Source organism: Taeniopygia guttata, chromosome 28 (assembly GCF_048771995.1).
Source record: "Taeniopygia guttata chromosome 28, bTaeGut7.mat, whole genome shotgun sequence".
In the NCBI taxonomy this organism is placed as follows: Eukaryota; Metazoa; Chordata; class Aves; order Passeriformes; family Estrildidae; genus Taeniopygia; species Taeniopygia guttata.
This window is the reverse complement of record NC_133053.1, coordinates 3855007-3875885: the sequence shown is the minus strand read 5'-3', so window position 1 is coordinate 3875885 and position 20879 is coordinate 3855007. Positions and strand designations below refer to the sequence as shown.

At 54.8% G+C, this 20879-nt stretch overlaps 1 protein-coding gene across 1 annotated transcript in view; it reads left to right on the top strand.

Moving 5' to 3' along the window:
- Position 1: 1 nt before the first annotated feature.
- The window catches only part of MUC16 (mucin 16, cell surface associated), a 53893-nt gene continuing 33015 nt past the window's right edge, over positions 2-20879 (top strand). Inside the window, exons 1-8 of the mRNA XM_072919236.1 lie at positions 2-2221; positions 2926-3105; positions 3244-3333; positions 3473-3565; positions 4270-4449; positions 4588-4677; positions 5614-5756; positions 5932-20675. Of these exons, the coding sequence (XP_072775337.1) occupies positions 470-2221; positions 2926-3105; positions 3244-3333; positions 3473-3565; positions 4270-4449; positions 4588-4677; positions 5614-5756; positions 5932-20675 (17272 nt within the window). The 5' untranslated portion in view covers positions 2-469. The remainder of the gene's footprint in view (positions 2222-2925; positions 3106-3243; positions 3334-3472; positions 3566-4269; positions 4450-4587; positions 4678-5613; positions 5757-5931; positions 20676-20879) is intronic.

The window sequence follows — 20879 nt, the reverse complement described above, 5'->3', positions numbered from 1 at the left end:
CGGAAAAGTGGCAGAAACATCGGTGCCGTCTGGGGTGCCTCCTCAAACATCATCCACTGCTCCTGGGACAAGCCTATCTTCTGCAAGCATTTCTGCTGTTCCTCTGGGCACTTCTGTGGAGAGCACTTCTCCATCTCTCACCACAGCTGCAGCCACCAACACCAGCACCGCATTTGAGTCAGCCTCCGCAGCTGCTGCTGTGGGCACATCCACTGTTGGGTCCATCACTCTGTCCAGCAGCTCAAGTCAGGAGGGCACCATCTCAACTGTGCAGACCGCCGTCCAGCCAGAGTCTACAGCTTCAACATCTTCACCACCGCCAGAGACGTCTCCACTTGTGACAACCTCCAGATTCCTGTCGACCACATCCGAAATCTCAAGTCTCATATCTTCAACTACCACTCCAATCCAATCCGAGCAGACTGAGACATCCACTCGTGACAAGGCCGCCACACATAGGACACAAACAATGGAGACTACTGGCGTGCGTGCACAAACATCAGCCACTGCTCCTGGGACAAGCCCAACTTCTGCCACCACCTCTTCTCTTCCTAGGAGCTCTCCTCTGGGGACCAGTTCACCAGCTCTCAGCACAACGACAAGCACCACCACTCCGCTGGAGACAAACTCTACTCCTGCTGCCACGTCAGCTTTAACCTCTGAGCCCAGCACTGTGCCCACCTCCATGAGAACGGAATTCTCCACCTCGACTGCACAGTCCACATCACGTCCCGAGTCTACGGCTCCAGCCTCTACCACTGAAGCAGGGACGTCTCCATTTCAGGCAGCCTCCACAGTCGTGTCGACAATGGAACAAACCAGAAAAGGAGAGACTTTCGCCACCACAACAATGCAGTCCAGCCCCACGGAGAGTTCCGTGAGTCAGCCGGTCACCACTGCCGCTACGGAGGCAACAACCTTGAGCACCACTGGGCCTGCCCAAACGGTGTCCTCTGCTCCTGGGTCAAGATCAACTTCTGCCACCACTTCTGGTCTTCCTCTGAGCTCTACTCTGGAGAACACTTCCCCAAGCCTCAGCACAACTACACCCACCACCAGCAGGGTTCTTGAGATAACCTCCACAGGTTCTAGTCTGGCCACATCACGCACTGAGTCCTCCACTGTCTCCAGCAGCACAAGGCCCGAAGGCACCACCTCGGCTGTGCAGACCACAGCTGAACCGCATTTGACATCTTCAGTCTCTACATCTCAGGCAGAGACGTCTCCACTTTTGTCAACCTCCACAATGCTGTTGACCACAGCTGAACACTCCAGCCTCATGACTTCAGCCACCACTCCAGTCCAGTCCAGCCCTACTGTGATATCCACACGTGACCAGGTTGCCGGAAAAGTGGCAGAAACATCGGTGCCGTCTGGGGTGCCTCCTCAAACATCATCCACTGCTCCTGGGACAAGCCTATCTTCTGCAAGCATTTCTGCTGTTCCTCTGGGCACTTCTGTGGAGAGCACTTCTCCATCTCTCACCACAGCTGCAGCCACCAACACCAGCACCGCATTTGAGTCAGCCTCCGCAGCTGCTGCTGTGGGCACATCCACTGTTGGGTCCATCACTCTGTCCAGCAGCTCAAGTCAGGAGGGCACCATCTCAACTGTGCAGACCGCCGTCCAGCCAGAGTCTACAGCTTCAACATCTTCACCACCGCCAGAGACGTCTCCACTTGTGACAACCTCCAGATTCCTGTCGACCACATCCGAAATCTCAAGTCTCATATCTTCAACTACCACTCCAATCCAATCCGAGCAGACTGAGACATCCACTCGTGACAAGGCCACCACACATAGGACACAAACAATGGAGACTACTGGCGTGCGTGCACAAACATCAGCCACTGCTCCTGGGACAAGCCCAACTTCTGCCACCACCTCTTCTCTTCCTAGGAGCTCTCCTCTGGGGACCAGTTCACCAGCTCTCAGCACAACGACAAGCACCACCACTCTGCTGGAGACAAACTCTACTCCTGCTGACACGTCAGCTTTAACCTCTGAGCCCAGCACTGTGCCCACCTCCATGAGAACGGAATTCTCCACCTCGACTGCACAGTCCACATCACGTCCCGAGTCTTCGGCTCCAGCCTCTACCACTGAAGCAGGGACGTCTCCATTTCAGGCAGCCTCCACAGTCGTCTCGACAATGGAACAAACCAGAAAAGGAGAGACTTTAGCCACCACAACAATGCAGTCCAGCCCCACGGAGAGTTCCGTGAGTCAGCCGGTCACCACTGCCGCTACGGAGGCAACAACCTTGAGCACCACTGGGTCTGCCCAAACGGAGTCCTCTGCTCCTGGGTCAAGATCAACTTCTGCCACCACTTCTGGTCTTCCTCTGAGCTCTACTCTGGAGAACACTTCCCCAAGCCTCAGCACAACTACACCCACCACCAGCAGGGTTCTTGAGATAACCTCCACAGGTTCTAGTCTGGCCACATCACGCACTGAGTCCACCACTGTCTCCAGCAGCACAAGGCCCGAAGGCACCACCTCGGCTGTACAGACAACAGCTGAACCGCATTTGACATCTTCAGTCTCTACATCTCAGGCAGAGACGTCTCCACTTTTGTCAACCTCCACAATGCTGTTGACCACAGCTGAACACTCCAGCCTCATGACTTCAGCCACCACTCCAGTCCAGTCCAGCCCTACTGTGATATCCACACGTGACCAGGTTGCCGGAAAAGTGGCAGAAACATCGGTGCCGTCTGGGGTGCCTCCTCAAACATCATCCACTGCTCCTGGGACAAGCCTATCTTCTGCAAGCATTTCTGCTGTTCCTCTGGGCACTTCTGTGGAGAGCACTTCTCCATCTCTCACCACAGCTGCAGCCACCAACACCAGCACCGCATTTGAGTCAGCCTCCGCAGCTGCTGCTGTGGGCACATCCACTGTTGGGTCCATCACTCTGTCCAGCAGCTCAAGTCAGGATGGCACCATCTCAACTGTGCAGACCGCCGTCCAGCCAGAGTCTACAGCTTCAACATCTTCACCACCGCCAGAGACGTCTCCACTTGTGACAACCTCCAGATTCCTGTCGACCACATCCGAAATCTCAAGTCTCATATCTTCAACTACCACTCCAATCCAATCCGAGCAGACTGAGACATCCACTCGTGACAAGGCCGCCACACATAGGACACAAACAATGGAGACTACTGGCGTGCGTGCACAAACATCAGCCACTGCTCCTGGGACAAGCCCAACTTCTGCCACCACCTCTTCTCTTCCTAGGAGCTCTCCTCTGGGGACCAGTTCACCAGCTCTCAGCACAACGACAAGCACCACCACTCCGCTGGAGACAAACTCTACTCCTGCTGCCACGTCAGCTTTAACCTCTGAGCCCAGCACTGTGCCCACCTCCATGAGAACGGAATTCTCCACCTCGACTGCACAGTCCACATCACGTCCCGAGTCTTCGGCTCCAGCCTCTACCACTGAAGCAGGGACGTCTCCATTTCAGGCAGCCTCCACAGTCGTGTCGACAATGGAACAAACCAGAAAAGGAGAGACTTTCGCCACCACAACAATGCAGTCCAGCCCCACGGAGAGTTCCGTGAGTCAGCCGGTCACCACTGCCGCTACGGAGGCAACAACCTTGAGCACCACTGGGCCTGCCCAAACGGTGTCCTCTGCTCCTGGGTCAAGATCAACTTCTGCCACCACTTCTGGTCTTCCTCTGAGCTCTACTCTGGAGAACACTTCCCCAAGCCTCAGCACAACTACACCCACCACCAGCAGGGTTCTTGAGATAACCTCCACAGGTTCTAGTCTGGCCACATCACGCACTGAGTCCTCCACTGTCTCCAGCAGCACAAGGCCCGAAGGCACCACCTCGGCTGTGCAGACCACAGCTGAACCGCATTTGACATCTTCAGTCTCTACATCTCAGGCAGAGACGTCTCCACTTTTGTCAACCTCCACAATGCTGTTGACCACAGCTGAACACTCCAGCCTCATGACTTCAGCCACCACTCCAGTCCAGTCCAGCCCTACTGTGATATCCACACGTGACCAGGTTGCCGGAAAAGTGGCAGAAACATCGGTGCCGTCTGGGGTGCCTCCTCAAACATCATCCACTGCTCCTGGGACAAGCCTATCTTCTGCAAGCATTTCTGCTGTTCCTCTGGGCACTTCTGTGGAGAGCACTTCTCCATCTCTCACCACAGCTGCAGCCACCAACACCAGCACCGCATTTGAGTCAGCCTCCGCAGCTGCTGCTGTGGGCACATCCACTGTTGGGTCCATCACTCTGTCCAGCAGCTCAAGTCAGGAGGGCACCATCTCAACTGTGCAGACCGCCGTCCAGCCAGAGTCTACAGCTTCAACATCTTCACCACCGCCAGAGACGTCTCCACTTGTGACAACCTCCAGATTCCTGTCGACCACATCCGAAATCTCAAGTCTCATATCTTCAACTACCACTCCAATCCAATCCGAGCAGACTGAGACATCCACTCGTGACAAGGCCACCACACATAGGACACAAACAATGGAGACTACTGGCGTGCGTGCACAAACATCAGCCACTGCTCCTGGGACAAGCCCAACTTCTGCCACCACCTCTTCTCTTCCTAGGAGCTCTCCTCTGGGGACCAGTTCACCAGCTCTCAGCACAACGACAAGCACCACCACTCTGCTGGAGACAAACTCTACTCCTGCTGCCACGTCAGCTTTAACCTCTGAGCCCAGCACTGTGCCCACCTCCATGAGAACGGAATTCTCCACCTCGACTGCACAGTCCACATCACGTCCCGAGTCTTCGGCTCCAGCCTCTACCACTGAAGCAGGGACGTCTCCATTTCAGGCAGCCTCCACAGTCGTCTCGACAATGGAACAAACCAGAAAAGGAGAGACTTTAGCCACCACAACAATGCAGTCCAGCCCCACGGAGAGTTCCGTGAGTCAGCCGGTCACCACTGCCGCTACGGAGGCAACAACCTTGAGCACCACTGGGTCTGCCCAAACGGAGTCCTCTGCTCCTGGGTCAAGATCAACTTCTGCCACCACTTCTGGTCTTCCTCTGAGCTCTACTCTGGAGAACACTTCCCCAAGCCTCAGCACAACTACACCCACCACCAGCAGGGTTCTTGAGATAACCTCCACAGGTTCTAGTCTGGCCACATCACGCACTGAGTCCACCACTGTCTCCAGCAGCACAAGGCCCGAAGGCACCACCTCGGCTGTGCAGACCACAGCTGAACCGCATTTGACATCTTCAGTCTCTACATCTCAGGCAGAGACGTCTCCACTTTTGTCAACCTCCACAATGCTGTTGACCACAGCTGAACACTCCAGCCTCATGACTTCAGCCACCACTCCAGTCCAGTCCAGCCCTACTGTGATATCCACACGTGACCAGGTTGCCGGAAAAGTGGCAGAAACATCGGTGCCGTCTGGGGTGCCTCCTCAAACATCATCCACTGCTCCTGGGACAAGCCTATCTTCTGCAAGCATTTCTGCTGTTCCTCTGGGCACTTCTGTGGAGAGCACTTCTCCATCTCTCACCACAGCTGCAGCCACCAACACCAGCACCGCATTTGAGTCAGCCTCCGCAGCTGCTGCTGTGGGCACATCCACTGTTGGGTCCATCACTCTGTCCAGCAGCTCAAGTCAGGATGGCACCATCTCAACTGTGCAGACCGCCGTCCAGCCAGAGTCTACAGCTTCAACATCTTCACCACCGCCAGAGACGTCTCCACTTGTGACAACCTCCAGATTCCTGTCGACCACATCCGAAATCTCAAGTCTCATATCTTCAACTACCACTCCAATCCAATCCGAGCAGACTGAGACATCCACTCGTGACAAGGCCGCCACACATAGGACACAAACAATGGAGACTACTGGCGTGCGTGCACAAACATCAGCCACTGCTCCTGGGACAAGCCCAACTTCTGCCACCACCTCTTCTCTTCCTAGGAGCTCTCCTCTGGGGACCAGTTCACCAGCTCTCAGCACAACGACAAGCACCACCACTCTGCTGGAGACAAACTCTACTCCTGCTGACACGTCAGCTTTAACCTCTGAGCCCAGCACTGTGCCCACCTCCATGAGAACGGAATTCTCCACCTCGACTGCACAGTCCACATCACGTCCCGAGTCTTCGGCTCCAGCCTCTACCACTGAAGCAGGGACGTCTCCATTTCAGGCAGCCTCCACAGTCGTGTCGACAATGGAACAAACCAGAAAAGGAGAGACTTTCGCCACCACAACAATGCAGTCCAGCCCCACGGAGAGTTCCGTGAGTCAGCCGGTCACCACTGCCGCTACGGAGGCAACAACCTTGAGCACCACTGGGCCTGCCCAAACGGTGTCCTCTGCTCCTGGGTCAAGATCAACTTCTGCCACCACTTCTGGTCTTCCTCTGAGCTCTACTCTGGAGAACACTTCCCCAAGCCTCAGCACAACTACACCCACCACCAGCAGGGTTCTTGAGATAACCTCCACAGGTTCTAGTCTGGCCACATCACGCACTGAGTCCTCCACTGTCTCCAGCAGCACAAGGCCCGAAGGCACCACCTCGGCTGTGCAGACCACAGCTGAACCGCATTTGACATCTTCAGTCTCTACATCTCAGGCAGAGACGTCTCCACTTTTGTCAACCTCCACAATGCTGTTGACCACAGCTGAACACTCCAGCCTCATGACTTCAGCCACCACTCCAGTCCAGTCCAGCCCTACTGTGATATCCACACGTGACCAGGTTGCCGGAAAAGTGGCAGAAACATCGGTGCCGTCTGGGGTGCCTCCTCAAACATCATCCACTGCTCCTGGGACAAGCCTATCTTCTGCAAGCATTTCTGCTGTTCCTCTGGGCACTTCTGTGGAGAGCACTTCTCCATCTCTCACCACAGCTGCAGCCACCAACACCAGCACCGCATTTGAGTCAGCCTCCGCAGCTGCTGCTGTGGGCACATCCACTGTTGGGTCCATCACTCTGTCCAGCAGCTCAAGTCAGGAGGGCACCATCTCAACTGTGCAGACCGCCGTCCAGCCAGAGTCTACAGCTTCAACATCTTCACCACCGCCAGAGACGTCTCCACTTGTGACAACCTCCAGATTCCTGTCGACCACATCCGAAATCTCAAGTCTCATATCTTCAACTACCACTCCAATCCAATCCGAGCAGACTGAGACATCCACTCGTGACAAGGCCACCACACATAGGACACAAACAATGGAGACTACTGGCGTGCGTGCACAAACATCAGCCACTGCTCCTGGGACAAGCCCAACTTCTGCCACCACCTCTTCTCTTCCTAGGAGCTCTCCTCTGGGGACCAGTTCACCAGCTCTCAGCACAACGACAAGCACCACCACTCTGCTGGAGACAAACTCTACTCCTGCTGCCACGTCAGCTTTAACCTCTGAGCCCAGCACTGTGCCCACCTCCATGAGAACGGAATTCTCCACCTCGACTGCACAGTCCACATCACGTCCCGAGTCTTCGGCTCCAGCCTCTACCACTGAAGCAGGGACGTCTCCATTTCAGGCAGCCTCCACAGTCGTCTCGACAATGGAACAAACCAGAAAAGGAGAGACTTTAGCCACCACAACAATGCAGTCCAGCCCCACGGAGAGTTCCGTGAGTCAGCCGGTCACCACTGCCGCTACGGAGGCAACAACCTTGAGCACCACTGGGTCTGCCCAAACGGAGTCCTCTGCTCCTGGGTCAAGATCAACTTCTGCCACCACTTCTGGTCTTCCTCTGAGCTCTACTCTGGAGAACACTTCCCCAAGCCTCAGCACAACTACACCCACCACCAGCAGGGTTCTTGAGATAACCTCCACAGGTTCTAGTCTGGCCACATCACGCACTGAGTCCACCACTGTCTCCAGCAGCACAAGGCCCGAAGGCACCACCTCGGCTGTACAGACAACAGCTGAACCACATTTGACATCTTCAGTCTCTACATCTCAGGCAGAGACGTCTCCACTTTTGTCAACCTCCACAATGCTGTTGACCACAGCTGAACACTCCAGCCTCATGACTTCAGCCACCACTCCAGTCCAGTCCAGCCCTACTGTGATATCCACACGTGACCAGGTTGCCGGAAAAGTGGCAGAAACATCGGTGCCGTCTGGGGTGCCTCCTCAAACATCATCCACTGCTCCTGGGACAAGCCTATCTTCTGCAAGCATTTCTGCTGTTCCTCTGGGCACTTCTGTGGAGAGCACTTCTCCATCTCTCACCACAGCTGCAGCCACCAACACCAGCACCGCATTTGAGTCAGCCTCCGCAGCTGCTGCTGTGGGCACATCCACTGTTGGGTCCATCACTCTGTCCAGCAGCTCAAGTCAGGAGGGCACCATCTCAACTGTGCAGACCGCCGTCCAGCCAGAGTCTACAGCTTCAACATCTTCACCACCGCCAGAGACGTCTCCACTTGTGACAACCTCCAGATTCCTGTCGACCACATCCGAAATCTCAAGTCTCATATCTTCAACTACCACTCCAATCCAATCCGAGCAGACTGAGACATCCACTCGTGACAAGGCCACCACACATAGGACACAAACAATGGAGACTACTGGCGTGCGTGCACAAACATCAGCCACTGCTCCTGGGACAAGCCCAACTTCTGCCACCACCTCTTCTCTTCCTAGGAGCTCTCCTCTGGGGACCAGTTCACCAGCTCTCAGCACAACAACAAGCACCACCACTCTGCTGGAGACAAACTCTACTCCTGCTGACACGTCAGCTTTAACCTCTGAGCCCAGCACTGTGCCCACCTCCATGAGAATGGAATTCTCCACCTTGACTGCACAGTCCACATCACGTCCCGAGTCTACGGCTCCAGCCTCTACCACTGAAGCAGGGACGTCTCCATTTCAGGCAGCCTCCACAGTCGTGTCGACAATGGAACAAACCAGAAAAGGAGAGACTTTCGCCACCACAACAATGCAGTCCAGCCCCACGGAGAGTTCCGTGAGTCAGCCGGTCACCACTGCCGCTACGGAGGCAGCAACCTTGAGCACCACTGGGCCTGCCCAAACGGTGTCCTCTGCTCCTGGGTCAAGATCAACTTCTGCCACCACTTCTGGTCTTCCTCTGAGCTCTACTCTGGAGAACACTTCCCCAAGCCTCAGCACAACCACACCCACCACCAGCAGGATTCCTGAGACAACCTCCACAGGTACTGGTCTGGCCACATCACGCACTGAGTCCTCCACTGTCTCCAGCAGCACTAGGCCTGAAGGCACCACCTCGGCTGTACAGACCACAGCTGAACCGGATTTGACATCTTCAGTCTCTTCATCTCAGGCAGAGACGTCTCCACTTTTGACAACCTCGACAATATCTTCGACCACAGCAGAAAACTCCAGTCTCATGACTTCAGCCACCACTCCAATCAAATCCAGCCCTGATGGAACAACACCTGTTGGCTATGTTCCCACCCTAGTGACAAAGACAAGCGCTGAGTCCCCCACTGGCTTTGCACAAACGGCCTCCTCTGCTCCTGGGACTAGACCAACTTCTGCCACCTCTTCTGCTCTTCCTCTGAGCTCTACTCTGGAGATCACTTCCTCAACTCTCACCACAACTACACCCACCAGGACTAGTGTTCTTGAGACAACCTCCTCAACTGCTGGTCTTGGCACATCTCTCGCAGAGTCCACCTCAGTGTCCCCCACCACCAGGCTGGAAGGCATCACCTCAGCTGCGCAGTCCACGTCAGAGCCTGGGTCCAAGGCTTTGACATCTTCATCAACCCCAGAGATTTCTTCACTTGTGGCAATCTCCCGAAACCTGGGGACCACAGCCGAATACTCCAGCCTAAAGACTCCAGCCACCACTCCAGTCCAATCCAGCTCTACTGTGATACCCACTCATGAGAAGGCCACCACGGAAAGGACACAGACAATGGTGACCCCTAGCATGCATGCCCAAACATCACAAACATCATCCACTGCTCCTGGGACAAGCCCAACTTCTGCAACCACCTCTTCTCTTCCTTGGAGCTCTTCTCTGGGGACCAGTTCACCAGCTCTCATCACACCTACAAGCACCACCACTCCGCTGGAGACAACCTATACTGCTGCTGCCACGTCAGCTTTAACCTCTGAGCCCAGCACTGTGCCCACCTCCATGAGAACGGAATTCTCCACCTCGACTGCACAGTCCACATCACGTCCCGAGTCTACGGCTCCAGCCTCTACCACTGGAGCAGGGACGTCTCACTTCCAGACAGCCACCACAGTCGTCTCGACAATGGAACAAACCTCCAAAGTAGAGACTTCAACCACCACAACAATGCAATCCAGCCCCACGGAGAGTTCTGTGAGTCAGCCGGTCACCACTGCCGCTACGGAGGCAACAACCTTGAGCACCACTGGGCCGTCCCAAATGGTGACCTCTGTTCCGGGGTCAAGACCAACTTCTGCCACCACTTCTGGTCTTCCTCTGAGCTCTACTCTGGAGATCACTTCCCCAACCCACAGCACAACTACACCCACCACCAGCAGGATTCCTGAGAAAACCTCCACAGGTACTGGTCTGGCCACATCACCCATTGAGCCCACCACTGTCTCCAGCACCAGAAGGCCTGAAGGCACCACCTCGGCTGTACAGACCGCAGCTGAACTGGATTTGACATCTTCAGTCTCTACATCTCAGGCAGAGACGTCTCCACTTTTGTCAACCTCCACAATGCTGATGACCACAGCTGAACACTCCAGCCTCATGACTTCAGCCACCACTCCAGTCCAGCCCAGCCTTACCGTGATATCCACTCATGACCAGGTCACCAAAGAAGTGACAGAAACAACTGTGACCACAGGGATGCATGCCCAAACATCATCCACTGCTCCTGGGACAAGCCCAACTTCCGCCACCACCTCTACTCTTCCCCTCCTCTCTACTGTTGAGAGCACTACTCCATCTCTCACCACAGCTGCAGCCACCAACACCAGCACCCTATTTGAGTCGGCCTCCACAGCTGCTGCTGTGGGCACATCCACTGTTGGGTCCACCACCACAAAACCAGAGGGCACCACCTCGACTGTGCAGGGCACATCTCCGCCTGAGTCTACAGCTTCAGGATCTCCATTTTGGCCACAGACCTCTCCAATTGTGACAATCTCCAGAATTCTGCCAGCCACATCAGAAATCTCAAGCCTGATATCTTCACCCACCACACCAATCCAATCTGAGCAGTCTGAGACATCCCCTCGTGACAACGCCACCACAGAAGCGCCACAAACAATGGAGACTACTGGCGTGCGTGCACAAACATCAGCCACTGCTCCTGGGACAAGCCCAACTTCTGCCACCACCTCTTCTCTTCCTAGGAGCTCTCCTCTGGGGACCAGTTCACCAGCTCTCAGCACACCTACAAGCACCACCACGCCACTGGAGAGAACCTCAACTGCAGCTGCCACGTCAGCTTTAACCTCTGAGCCCAGCACTGTGCCCACCTCCATGAGAACGGAATTCTCCACCTTGACTGCACAGTCCACATCACGTCCCGAGTCTACGGCTCCAGCCTCTACCACTGGGGCAGGGACGTCTCCATTTCAGGCAGCCTCCACAGTCGTCTCGACAATGGAACAAACCTCCAAAGTAGAGACTTCAACCACCACAACAATGCAATCCAGCCCCACGGAGAGTTCCGTGAGTCAGCCGGTCAGCACTGCCGCTACGGAGGCAGCAACCTTGAGCACCATTGGCCCTGCCCAAATGGTGACCTCTGTTCCGGGGTCAAGACCAACTTCTGCTGCCACTTCTGGTCTTCCTCTGAGCTCTACTCTGGAGATCACTTCCCCAACACACAGCACAACTACACCCACCACCAGCAGGATTCCTGAGAAAACCTCCACAGGTACCGGTCTGGCCACATCACACATTGAGTCCACCACTGTCTCCAGCACCAGAAGGCCTGAAGGCACCACCTCGGCTGTACAGACCACACCTCGACTGGAGTCTACAGCTTCCGTCTCTCAGGCAGAGGCATCTCTGCTTGTGACAACCTCCACAATCTCTTCGACCACAGCAGAAAACTCCAGCCTCATGACTTCAGCCACCACTCCAATCAAATCCAGCCCTGCTGGAACAACACCTGTTGGCTATGTTCCCACCCTAGTGACAAAGACAAGCGCTGAGTCCCCCACTGGCTTTGCACAAACGGCCTCCCCTGCTCCTGGTACTAGACCAACGTCTGCCACCTCTTCTGCTCTTCCTCTGAGCTCTACTCTGGAGATCACTTCCTCAACCCTCACCACAACTACACCCACCAGGACTAGTGTTCTTGAGACAACCTCCTCAGCTGCTGGTCTGGGCACATCTCTCGCAGAGTCCACCTCAGTGTCCCCCACCACAAGGCTGGAAGGCATCACCTCAGCTGCGCAGTCCACATCAGAGCCTGGGTCCAAGGCTTTGACATCTTCATCACGGCCAGGGGCATCTCCAATTGGGGCAATCATTCAAAACCTGGGGACCACAGCCGAATACTCCAGCCTAAGGACTTCAGCTACCACTCCAATCCAATCCAGCTCTACTGTAATACCGACTCATGTGAAGGCCACCACGGAAGGGACACAAACAATGGTGACCCCTAGCATGCATGCCCAAACATCACAAACATCATCCACTGCTCCTGGGACAAGCCCAACTTCTGTCACCACCTCTTCTCTTCCTTGGAGCTCTACTCTGGGGACCAGTTCACCAGCTCTCAGCACACCTACAAGCACCACCACTCTGCTGGAGACAACCTATACTGCTGCTGCCACGTCAGCTTTAACCTCTGAGCCCAGCACTGTGCCCACCTCCATGAGAACGGAATTCTCCACCTCGACTGCACAGTCCACATCACGTCCCGAGTCTACGGCTCCAGCCTCTACCACTGGAGCAGGGACGTCTCACTTCCAGACAGCCACCACAGTCGTCTCGACAATGGAACAAACCTCCAAAGTAGAGACTTCAACCACCACAACAATGCAATCCAGCCCCACGGCGATTTCTGTGAGTCAGCCGGTCAGCACTGCCGCTACGGAGGCAACAACCTTGAGCACCACTGGGCCTGCCCAAATGGTGACCTCTGTTCCGGGGTCAAGACCAACTTCTGCCACCACTTCTGGTCTTCCTCTGAGCTCTACTCTGGAGATCACTTCCCCAACCCACAGCACAACTACACCCACCACCAGCAGGATTCCTGAGAAAACCTCCACAGGTACCGGTCTGGCCACATCACCCATTGAGCCCACCACTGTCTCCAGCACCAGAAGGCCTGAAGGCACCACCTCGGCTGTACAGACCACAGCTGAACTGGATTTGACATCTTCAGTCTCTACATCTCAGGCAGAGACGTCTCCACTTTTGTCAACCTCCACAATGCTGATGACCACAGCTGAACACTCCAGCCTCATGACTTCAGCCACCACTCCAGTCCAGCCCAGCCTTACCGTGATATCCACTCATGACCAGGTCACCAAAGAAGTGACAGAAACAACTGTGACCACAGGGATGCATGCCCAAACATCATCCACTGCTCCTGGGACAAGCCCAACTTCCGCCACCACCTCTACTCTTCCCCTCCTCTCTACTGTTGAGAGCACTACTCCATCTCTCACCACAGCTGCAGCCACCAACACCAGCACCCTATTTGAGTCGGCCTCCACAGCTGCTGCTGTGGGCACATCCACTGTTGGGTCCACCACCACAAAACCAGAGGGCACCACCTCGACTGTGCAGGGCACATCTCCGCCTGAGTCTACAGCTTCAGGATCTCCATTTTGGCCACAGACCTCTCCAATTGTGACAATCTCCAGAATTCTGCCAGCCACATCAGAAATCTCAAGCCTGATATCTTCACCCACCACACCAATCCAATCCGAGCAGTCTGAGACATCCCCTCGTGACAACGCCACCACAGAAGCGCCACAAACAATGGAGACTACTGGCGTGCGTGCACAAACATCAGCCACTGCTCCTGGGACAAGCCCAACTTCTGCCACCACCTCTTCTCTTCCTAGGAGCTCTCCTCTGGGGACCAGTTCACCAGCTCTCAGCACACCTACAAGCACCACCACGCCACTGGAGAGAACCTCAACTGCAGCTGCCACGTCAGCTTTAACCTCTGAGCCCAGCACTGTGCCCACCTCCATGAGAACGGAATTCTCCACCTTGACTGCACAGTCCACATCACGTCCCGAGTCTACGGCTCCAGCCTCTACCACTGGGGCAGGGACGTCTCACTTCCAGACAGCCACCACAGTCGTCTCGACAATGGAACAAACCTCCAAAGTAGAGACTTCAACCACCACAACAATGCAATCCAGCCCCACGGCGATTTCTGTGAGTCAGCCGGTCAGCACTGCCGCTACGGAGGCAGCAACCTTGAGCACCATTGGCCCTGCCCAAATGGTGACCTCTGTTCCGGGGTCAAGACCAACTTCTGCCACCACTTCTGGTCTTCCTCTGAGCTCTACTCTGGAGATCACTTCCCCAACCCACAGCACAACTACACCCACCACCAGCAGGATTCCTGAGAAAACCTCCACAGGTACCGGTCTGGCCACATCACACATTGAGCCCACCACTGTCTCCAGCACCAGAAGGCCTGAAGGCACCACCTCGGCTGTACAGACCACACCTCGACTGGAGTCTACAGCTTCCGTCTCTCAGGCAGAGGCATCTCTGCTTGTGACAACCTCCACAATCTCTTCGACCACAGCAGAAAACTCCAGCCTCATGACTTCAGCCACCACTCCAATCAAATCCAGCCCTGCTGGAAAAACACCTTTTGGCTATGTTCCCACCCTAGTGACAAAGACAAGCGCTGAGTCCCCCACTGGCTTTGCACAAACAGCCTCCCCTGCTCCTGGGACTAGACCAACTTCTGCCACCTCTTCTGCTCTTCCTCTGAGCTCTACTCTGGAGATCACTTCCTCAACTCTCACCACAACTACACCCACCAGGACTAGTGTTCTTGAGACAACCTCCTCAGCTGCTGGTCTGGGCACATCTCTCGCAGAGTCCACCTCAGTGTCCCCCACCACAAGGCTGGAAGGCATCACCTCAGCTGCGCAGTCCACATCAGAGCCTGGGTCCAAGGCTTTGACATCTTCATCACGGCCAGGGGCATCTCCAATTGGGGCAATCATTCAAAACCTGGGGACCACAGCCGAATACTCCAGCCTAAGGACTTCAGCTACCACTCCAATCCAATCCAGCTCTACTGTAATACCGACTCATGTGAAGGCCACCACGGAAGGGACACAAACAATGGTGACCCCTAGCATGCATGCCCAAACATCACAAACATCATCCACTGCTCCTGGGACAAGCCCAACTTCTGTCACCACCTCTTCTCTTCCTTGGAGCTCTTCTCTGGGGACCAGTTCACCAGCTCTCAGCACACCCACAAGCACCACCACTCTGCTGGAGACAACCTATACTGCTGCTGCCACGTCAGCTTTAACCTCTGAGCCCAGCACTGTGCCCACCTCCATGAGAAGGGAATTCTCCGCCTCGACTGCACAGTCCACATCACGTCCCGAGTCTACGGCTCCAGCCTCTACCACTGAAGCAGGGACGTCTCACTTCCAGACAGCCACCACAGTCGTCTCGACAATGGAACGAACCTCTAAAGGAGAGACTTCATCCACCTCAACAATGCAATCCAGCCCCACGGCGATTTCTGTGAGTCAGCCGGTCAGCACTGCCGCTACGGAGGCAACAACCTTGAGCACCACTGGGCCTGCCCAAATGGTGACCTCTGTTCCGGGGTCAAGACCAACTTCTGCCACCACTTCTGGTCTTCCTCTGAGCTCTACTCTGGAGATCACTTCCCCAACCCACAGCACAACTACACCCACCACCAGCAGGATTCCTGAGAAAACCTCCACAGGTACCGGTCTGGCCACATCACCCATTGAGCCCACCACTGTCTCCAGCACCAGAAGGCCTGAAGGCACCACCTCGGCTGTACAGACCACAGCTGAACTGGATTTGACATCTTCAGTCTCTACATCTCAGGCAGAGACGTCTCCACTTTTGTCAACCTCCACAATGCTGATGACCACAGCTGAACACTCCAGCCTCATGACTTCAGCCACCACTCCAGTCCAGCCCAGCCTTACCGTGATATCCACTCATGACCAGGTCACCAAAGAAGTGACAGAAACAACTGTGACCACAGGGATGCATGCCCAAACATCATCCACTGCTCCTGGGACAAGCCCAACTTCCGCCACCACCTCTACTCTTCCCCTCCTCTCTACTGTTGAGAGCACTACTCCATATCTCACCACAGCTGCAGCCACCAACACCAGCACCCTATTTGAGTCGGCCTCCACAGCTGCTGCTGTGGGCACATCCACTGTTGGGTCCACCACCACAAAACCAGAGGGCACCACCTCGACTGTGCAGGGCACATCTCCGCCTGAGTCTACAGCTTCAGGATCTCCATTTTGGCCACAGACCTCTCCAATTGTGACAATCTCCAGAATTCTGCCAGCCACATCAGAAATCTCAAGCCTGATATCTTCACCCACCACACCAATCCAATCCGAGCAGTCTGAGACATCCCCTCGTGACAACGCCACCACAGAAGCGCCACAAACAATGGAGACTACTGGCGTGCGTGCACAAACATCAGCCACTGCTCCTGGGACAAGCCCAACTTCTGCCACCACCTCTTCTCTTCCTAGGAGCTCTCCTCTGGGGACCAGTTCACCAGCTCTCAGCACACCTACAAGCACCACCACGCCACTGGAGAGAACCTCAACTGCAGCTGCCACGTCAGCTTTAACCTCTGAGCCCAGCACTGTGCCCACCTCCATGAGAACGGAATTCTCCACCTTGACTGCACAGTCCACATCACGTCCCGAGTCTACGGCTCCAGCCTCTACCACTGGGGCAGGGACGTCTCACTTCCAGACAGCCACCACAGTCGTCTCGACAATGGAACAAACCTCCAAAGTAGAGACTTCAACCACCACAACAATGCAATCCAGCCCCACGGCGATTTCTGTGAATCAGCCGGTCAGCACTGCTGCTACGGAGGCAACAACCTTGAGCACCCCTAACCCTGCCCAAATGGTGACCTCAGTTCTGGGGTCAAGACCAACATCCGCTGCCACTTCTGGTCTTCCTCTGAGCTCTACTCTGGAGATCACTTCCCCAACACACAGCACAACTTCACCCACCACCAGCAGGATTCCTGAGAAAACCTCCACAGGTTCCGGTCTGGCCACATCACACATTGAGTCCACCACTGTCTCCAGCACCAGAAGGCCTGAAGGCACCACCTCGGCTGTACAGACCACACCTCGACTGGAGTCTACAGCTTCCGTCTCTCAGGCAGAGGCATCTCTGCTTGTGACAACCTCCACAATCTCTTCGACCACAGCAGAAAACTCCAGCCCCATGACTTCAGCCACCACTCCAATCAAATCCAGCCCTGCTGGAACAACACCTGTTGGCTATGTTCCCACCCTAGTGACAAAGACAAGCGCTGAGTCCCCCACTGGCTTTGCACAAACGGCCTCCCCTGCTCCTGGGACTAGACCAACTTCTGCCACCTCTTCTGCTCTTCCTCTGAGCTCTACTCTGGAGATCACTTCCTCAACCCTCACCACAACTACACACACCAGGACTAGTGTTCTTGAGACAACCTCCTCAGCTGCTGGTCTGGGCACATCCCTCGCAGAGTCCACCTCAGTGTCCCCCACCACAAGGCTGGAAGGCATCACCTCAGCTGCGCAGTCCACATCAGAGCCTGGGTCCAAGGCTTTGACATCTTCATCACGGCCAGGGGCATCTCCAATTGGGGCAATCATTCAAAACCTGGGGACCACAGCCGAATACTCCAGCCTAAGGACTTCAGCTACCACTCCAATCCAATCCAGCTCTACTGTAATACCGACTCATGTGAAGGCCACCACGGAAGGGACACAAACAATGGTGACCCCTAGCATGCATGCCCAAACATCACAAACATCATCCACTGCTCCTGGGACAAGCCCAACTTCTGTCACCACCTCTTCTCTTCCTAGGAGCTCTACTCTGGGGACCAGTTCACCAGCTCTCAGCACACCTACAAGCACCACCACTCCGCTGCAGACAACCTATACTGCTGCTGCCACGTCAGCTTTAACCTCTGAGCCCAGCACTGTGCCCACCTCCATGAGAACGGAATTCTCCACCTCGACTGCACAGTCCACATTACGTCCCGAGTCTACGGCTCCAGCCTCTACCACTGAAGCAGGGACGTCTCACTTCCAGACAGCCACCACAGTCGTCTCGACAATGGAACAAACCTCCAAAGTAGAGACTTCAACCACCACAACAATGCAATCCAGCCCCACGGCGATTTCTGTGAGTCAGCCGGTCAGCACTGCCGCTACGGAGGCAACAACCTTGAGCACCACTGGGCCTGCCCAAATGGTGACCTCTGTTCCGGGGTCAAGACCAACTTCTGCTGCCACTTCTGGTCTTCCTCTGAGCTCTACTCTGGAGATCACTTCCCCAACCCACAGCACAACTACACCCACCACCAGCAGGATTCCTGAGAAAACCTTCACAGGTACCGGTCTGGCCACATCACCCATTGAGCCCACCACTGTCTCCAGCACCAGAAGGCCTGAAGGCACCACCTCGGCTGTACAGACCACACCTCGACTGGAGTCTACAGCTTCCGTCTCTCAGGCAGAGGCATCTCTGCTTGTGACAACCTCCACAATCTCTTCGACCACAGCAGAAAACTCCAGCCTCATGACTTCAGCCACCACTCCAATCAAATCCAGCCCTGCTGGAAAAACACCTTTTGGCTATGTTCCCACCCTAGTGGCAAAGACAAGCGCTGAGTCCCCCACTGGCTTTGCACAAACAGCCTCCCCTGCTCCTGGGACTAGACCAACTTCTGCCACCTCTTCTGCTCTTCCTCTGAGCTCTACTCTGGAGATCACTTCCTCAACTCTCACCACAACTACACCCACCAGGACTAGTGTTCTTGAGACAACCTCCTCAGCTGCTGGTCTGGGCACATCTCTCGCAGAGTCCACCTCAGTGTCCCCCACCACAAGGCTGGAAGGCATCACCTCAGCTGCGCAGTCCACATCAGAGCCTGGGTCCAAGGCTTTGACATCTTCATCACAGCCAGAGGCATCTCCAATTGGGGCAATCATTCGAAACCTGGGGACCACAGCCGAATACTCCAGCCTAAAGACTCCAGCCACCACTCCAGTCCAATCCAGCTCTACTGTGATACCCACTCATGAGAAGGCCACCACGGAAGGGACACAAACAATGGTGACCCCTAGCATGCATGCCCAAACATCACAAACATCATCCACTGCTCCTGGGACAAGCCCAACTTCTGCAACCACCTCTTCTCTTCCTTGGAGCTCTTCTCTGGGGACCAGTTCACCAGCTCTCAGCACACCTACAAGCACCACCACTCCGCTGGAGACAACATATACTGCTGCTGCTACGTCAGCTTTAACCTCTGAGCCCAGCACTGTGCCCACCTCCATGAGAACGGAATTCTCCACCTTGACGGCACAGTCCACATCACGTCCTGAGTCTACGGCTCCAGCCTCTACCACTGGAGCAGGGACGTCTCACTTCCAGACAGCCACCACAGTCGTCTCGACAATGGAACAAACCAGAAAAGGAGAGACTTTCACCACCACAACAATGCAATCCAGCCCCACGGAGAGTTCCGTGAGTCAACCGGTCAGCACTGCCACTACGGAGGCAACAACCTTGAGCACCACTGGGCCTGCCCAAACGGTGTCCTCTGCTCCTGGGTCCGGACCAACTTCTGCTGCCACTTCTGGTCTTCCTCTGAGCTCTACTCTGGAGATCACTTTCCCAACACACAGCACAACCACACCCACCACCAGCAGGATTCCTGAGACAACCTCCACAGTTACTGGTCTGGCCACATCACGCATTGAGTCCACCACTGTCTCCAGCAGCACTAGGCCTGAAGGCACCACCTCGGCTGTACAGACCACAGCTGAACTGGATTTGACATCTTCAGTCTCTACATCTCAGGCAGAGACGTCTCCACTTTTGACAACCTCCACAATATCTTCGACCACAGCAGAAAGCTCCAGTCTCATGACTTCAGCCACCACTCCAATCAAATCCGGCCCTGCTGGAACAACATCTGTTGGCTATGTTCCCACCCTAGTGACAAAGACAAGCGCTGAGTCCCCCACTGGCTTTGCACAAACGGCCTCCCCTGCTCCTGGGACTAGACCAACTTCTGCCACCTCTTCTGCTCTTCCTCTAAGCTCTACTCTGGAGATCAGTTCCTCAACTCTCACCACAACTACACCCACCAGGAGTAGTGTCCTTGAGACAACCTCCTCAAATGCTGGTCTTGGCACATCTCTTGCAGAGTCCACCTCAGTGTCCCCCTCCACAAGGCTGGAAGGCATCACCTCAGCTGCGAAGTCCACATCTGAGCCTGGGTCTACGGCTTTAACATCTTCATCAAGGCCAGAGACGTCTCCAGTTGTTACAAGCTCTAAGCTCTTTACTTCTAGAACCAAAATTTCTAGCATATCTCCTGTACAGACGTCTCCCAATCTACTTGTCTCTACCTTTGCCCCATTTATTTCACAGACGTCTCACACATCTCTTGGTCTCAGCAGTACAGTACATTTGGAAACTACAACAATGCCTCATAGTAGTCTTGCATTTAAACCTAGTAAGTTCTATATTTTTTATGAAATAGTACCATTAATACACCTCTGTTTTTGGTTTTTTTTAAAGGCTCATGATGTTTAAAGAGTGCTTGCCCTTCATTTTATCTATTTTTTTTAAGAATAATGTCTATAGTTTATGGAATATGATGTGAATTTTTAAATTTTTTGAATAGTTAGCACCTCTGGTTTTTATTTGTACCGCTATA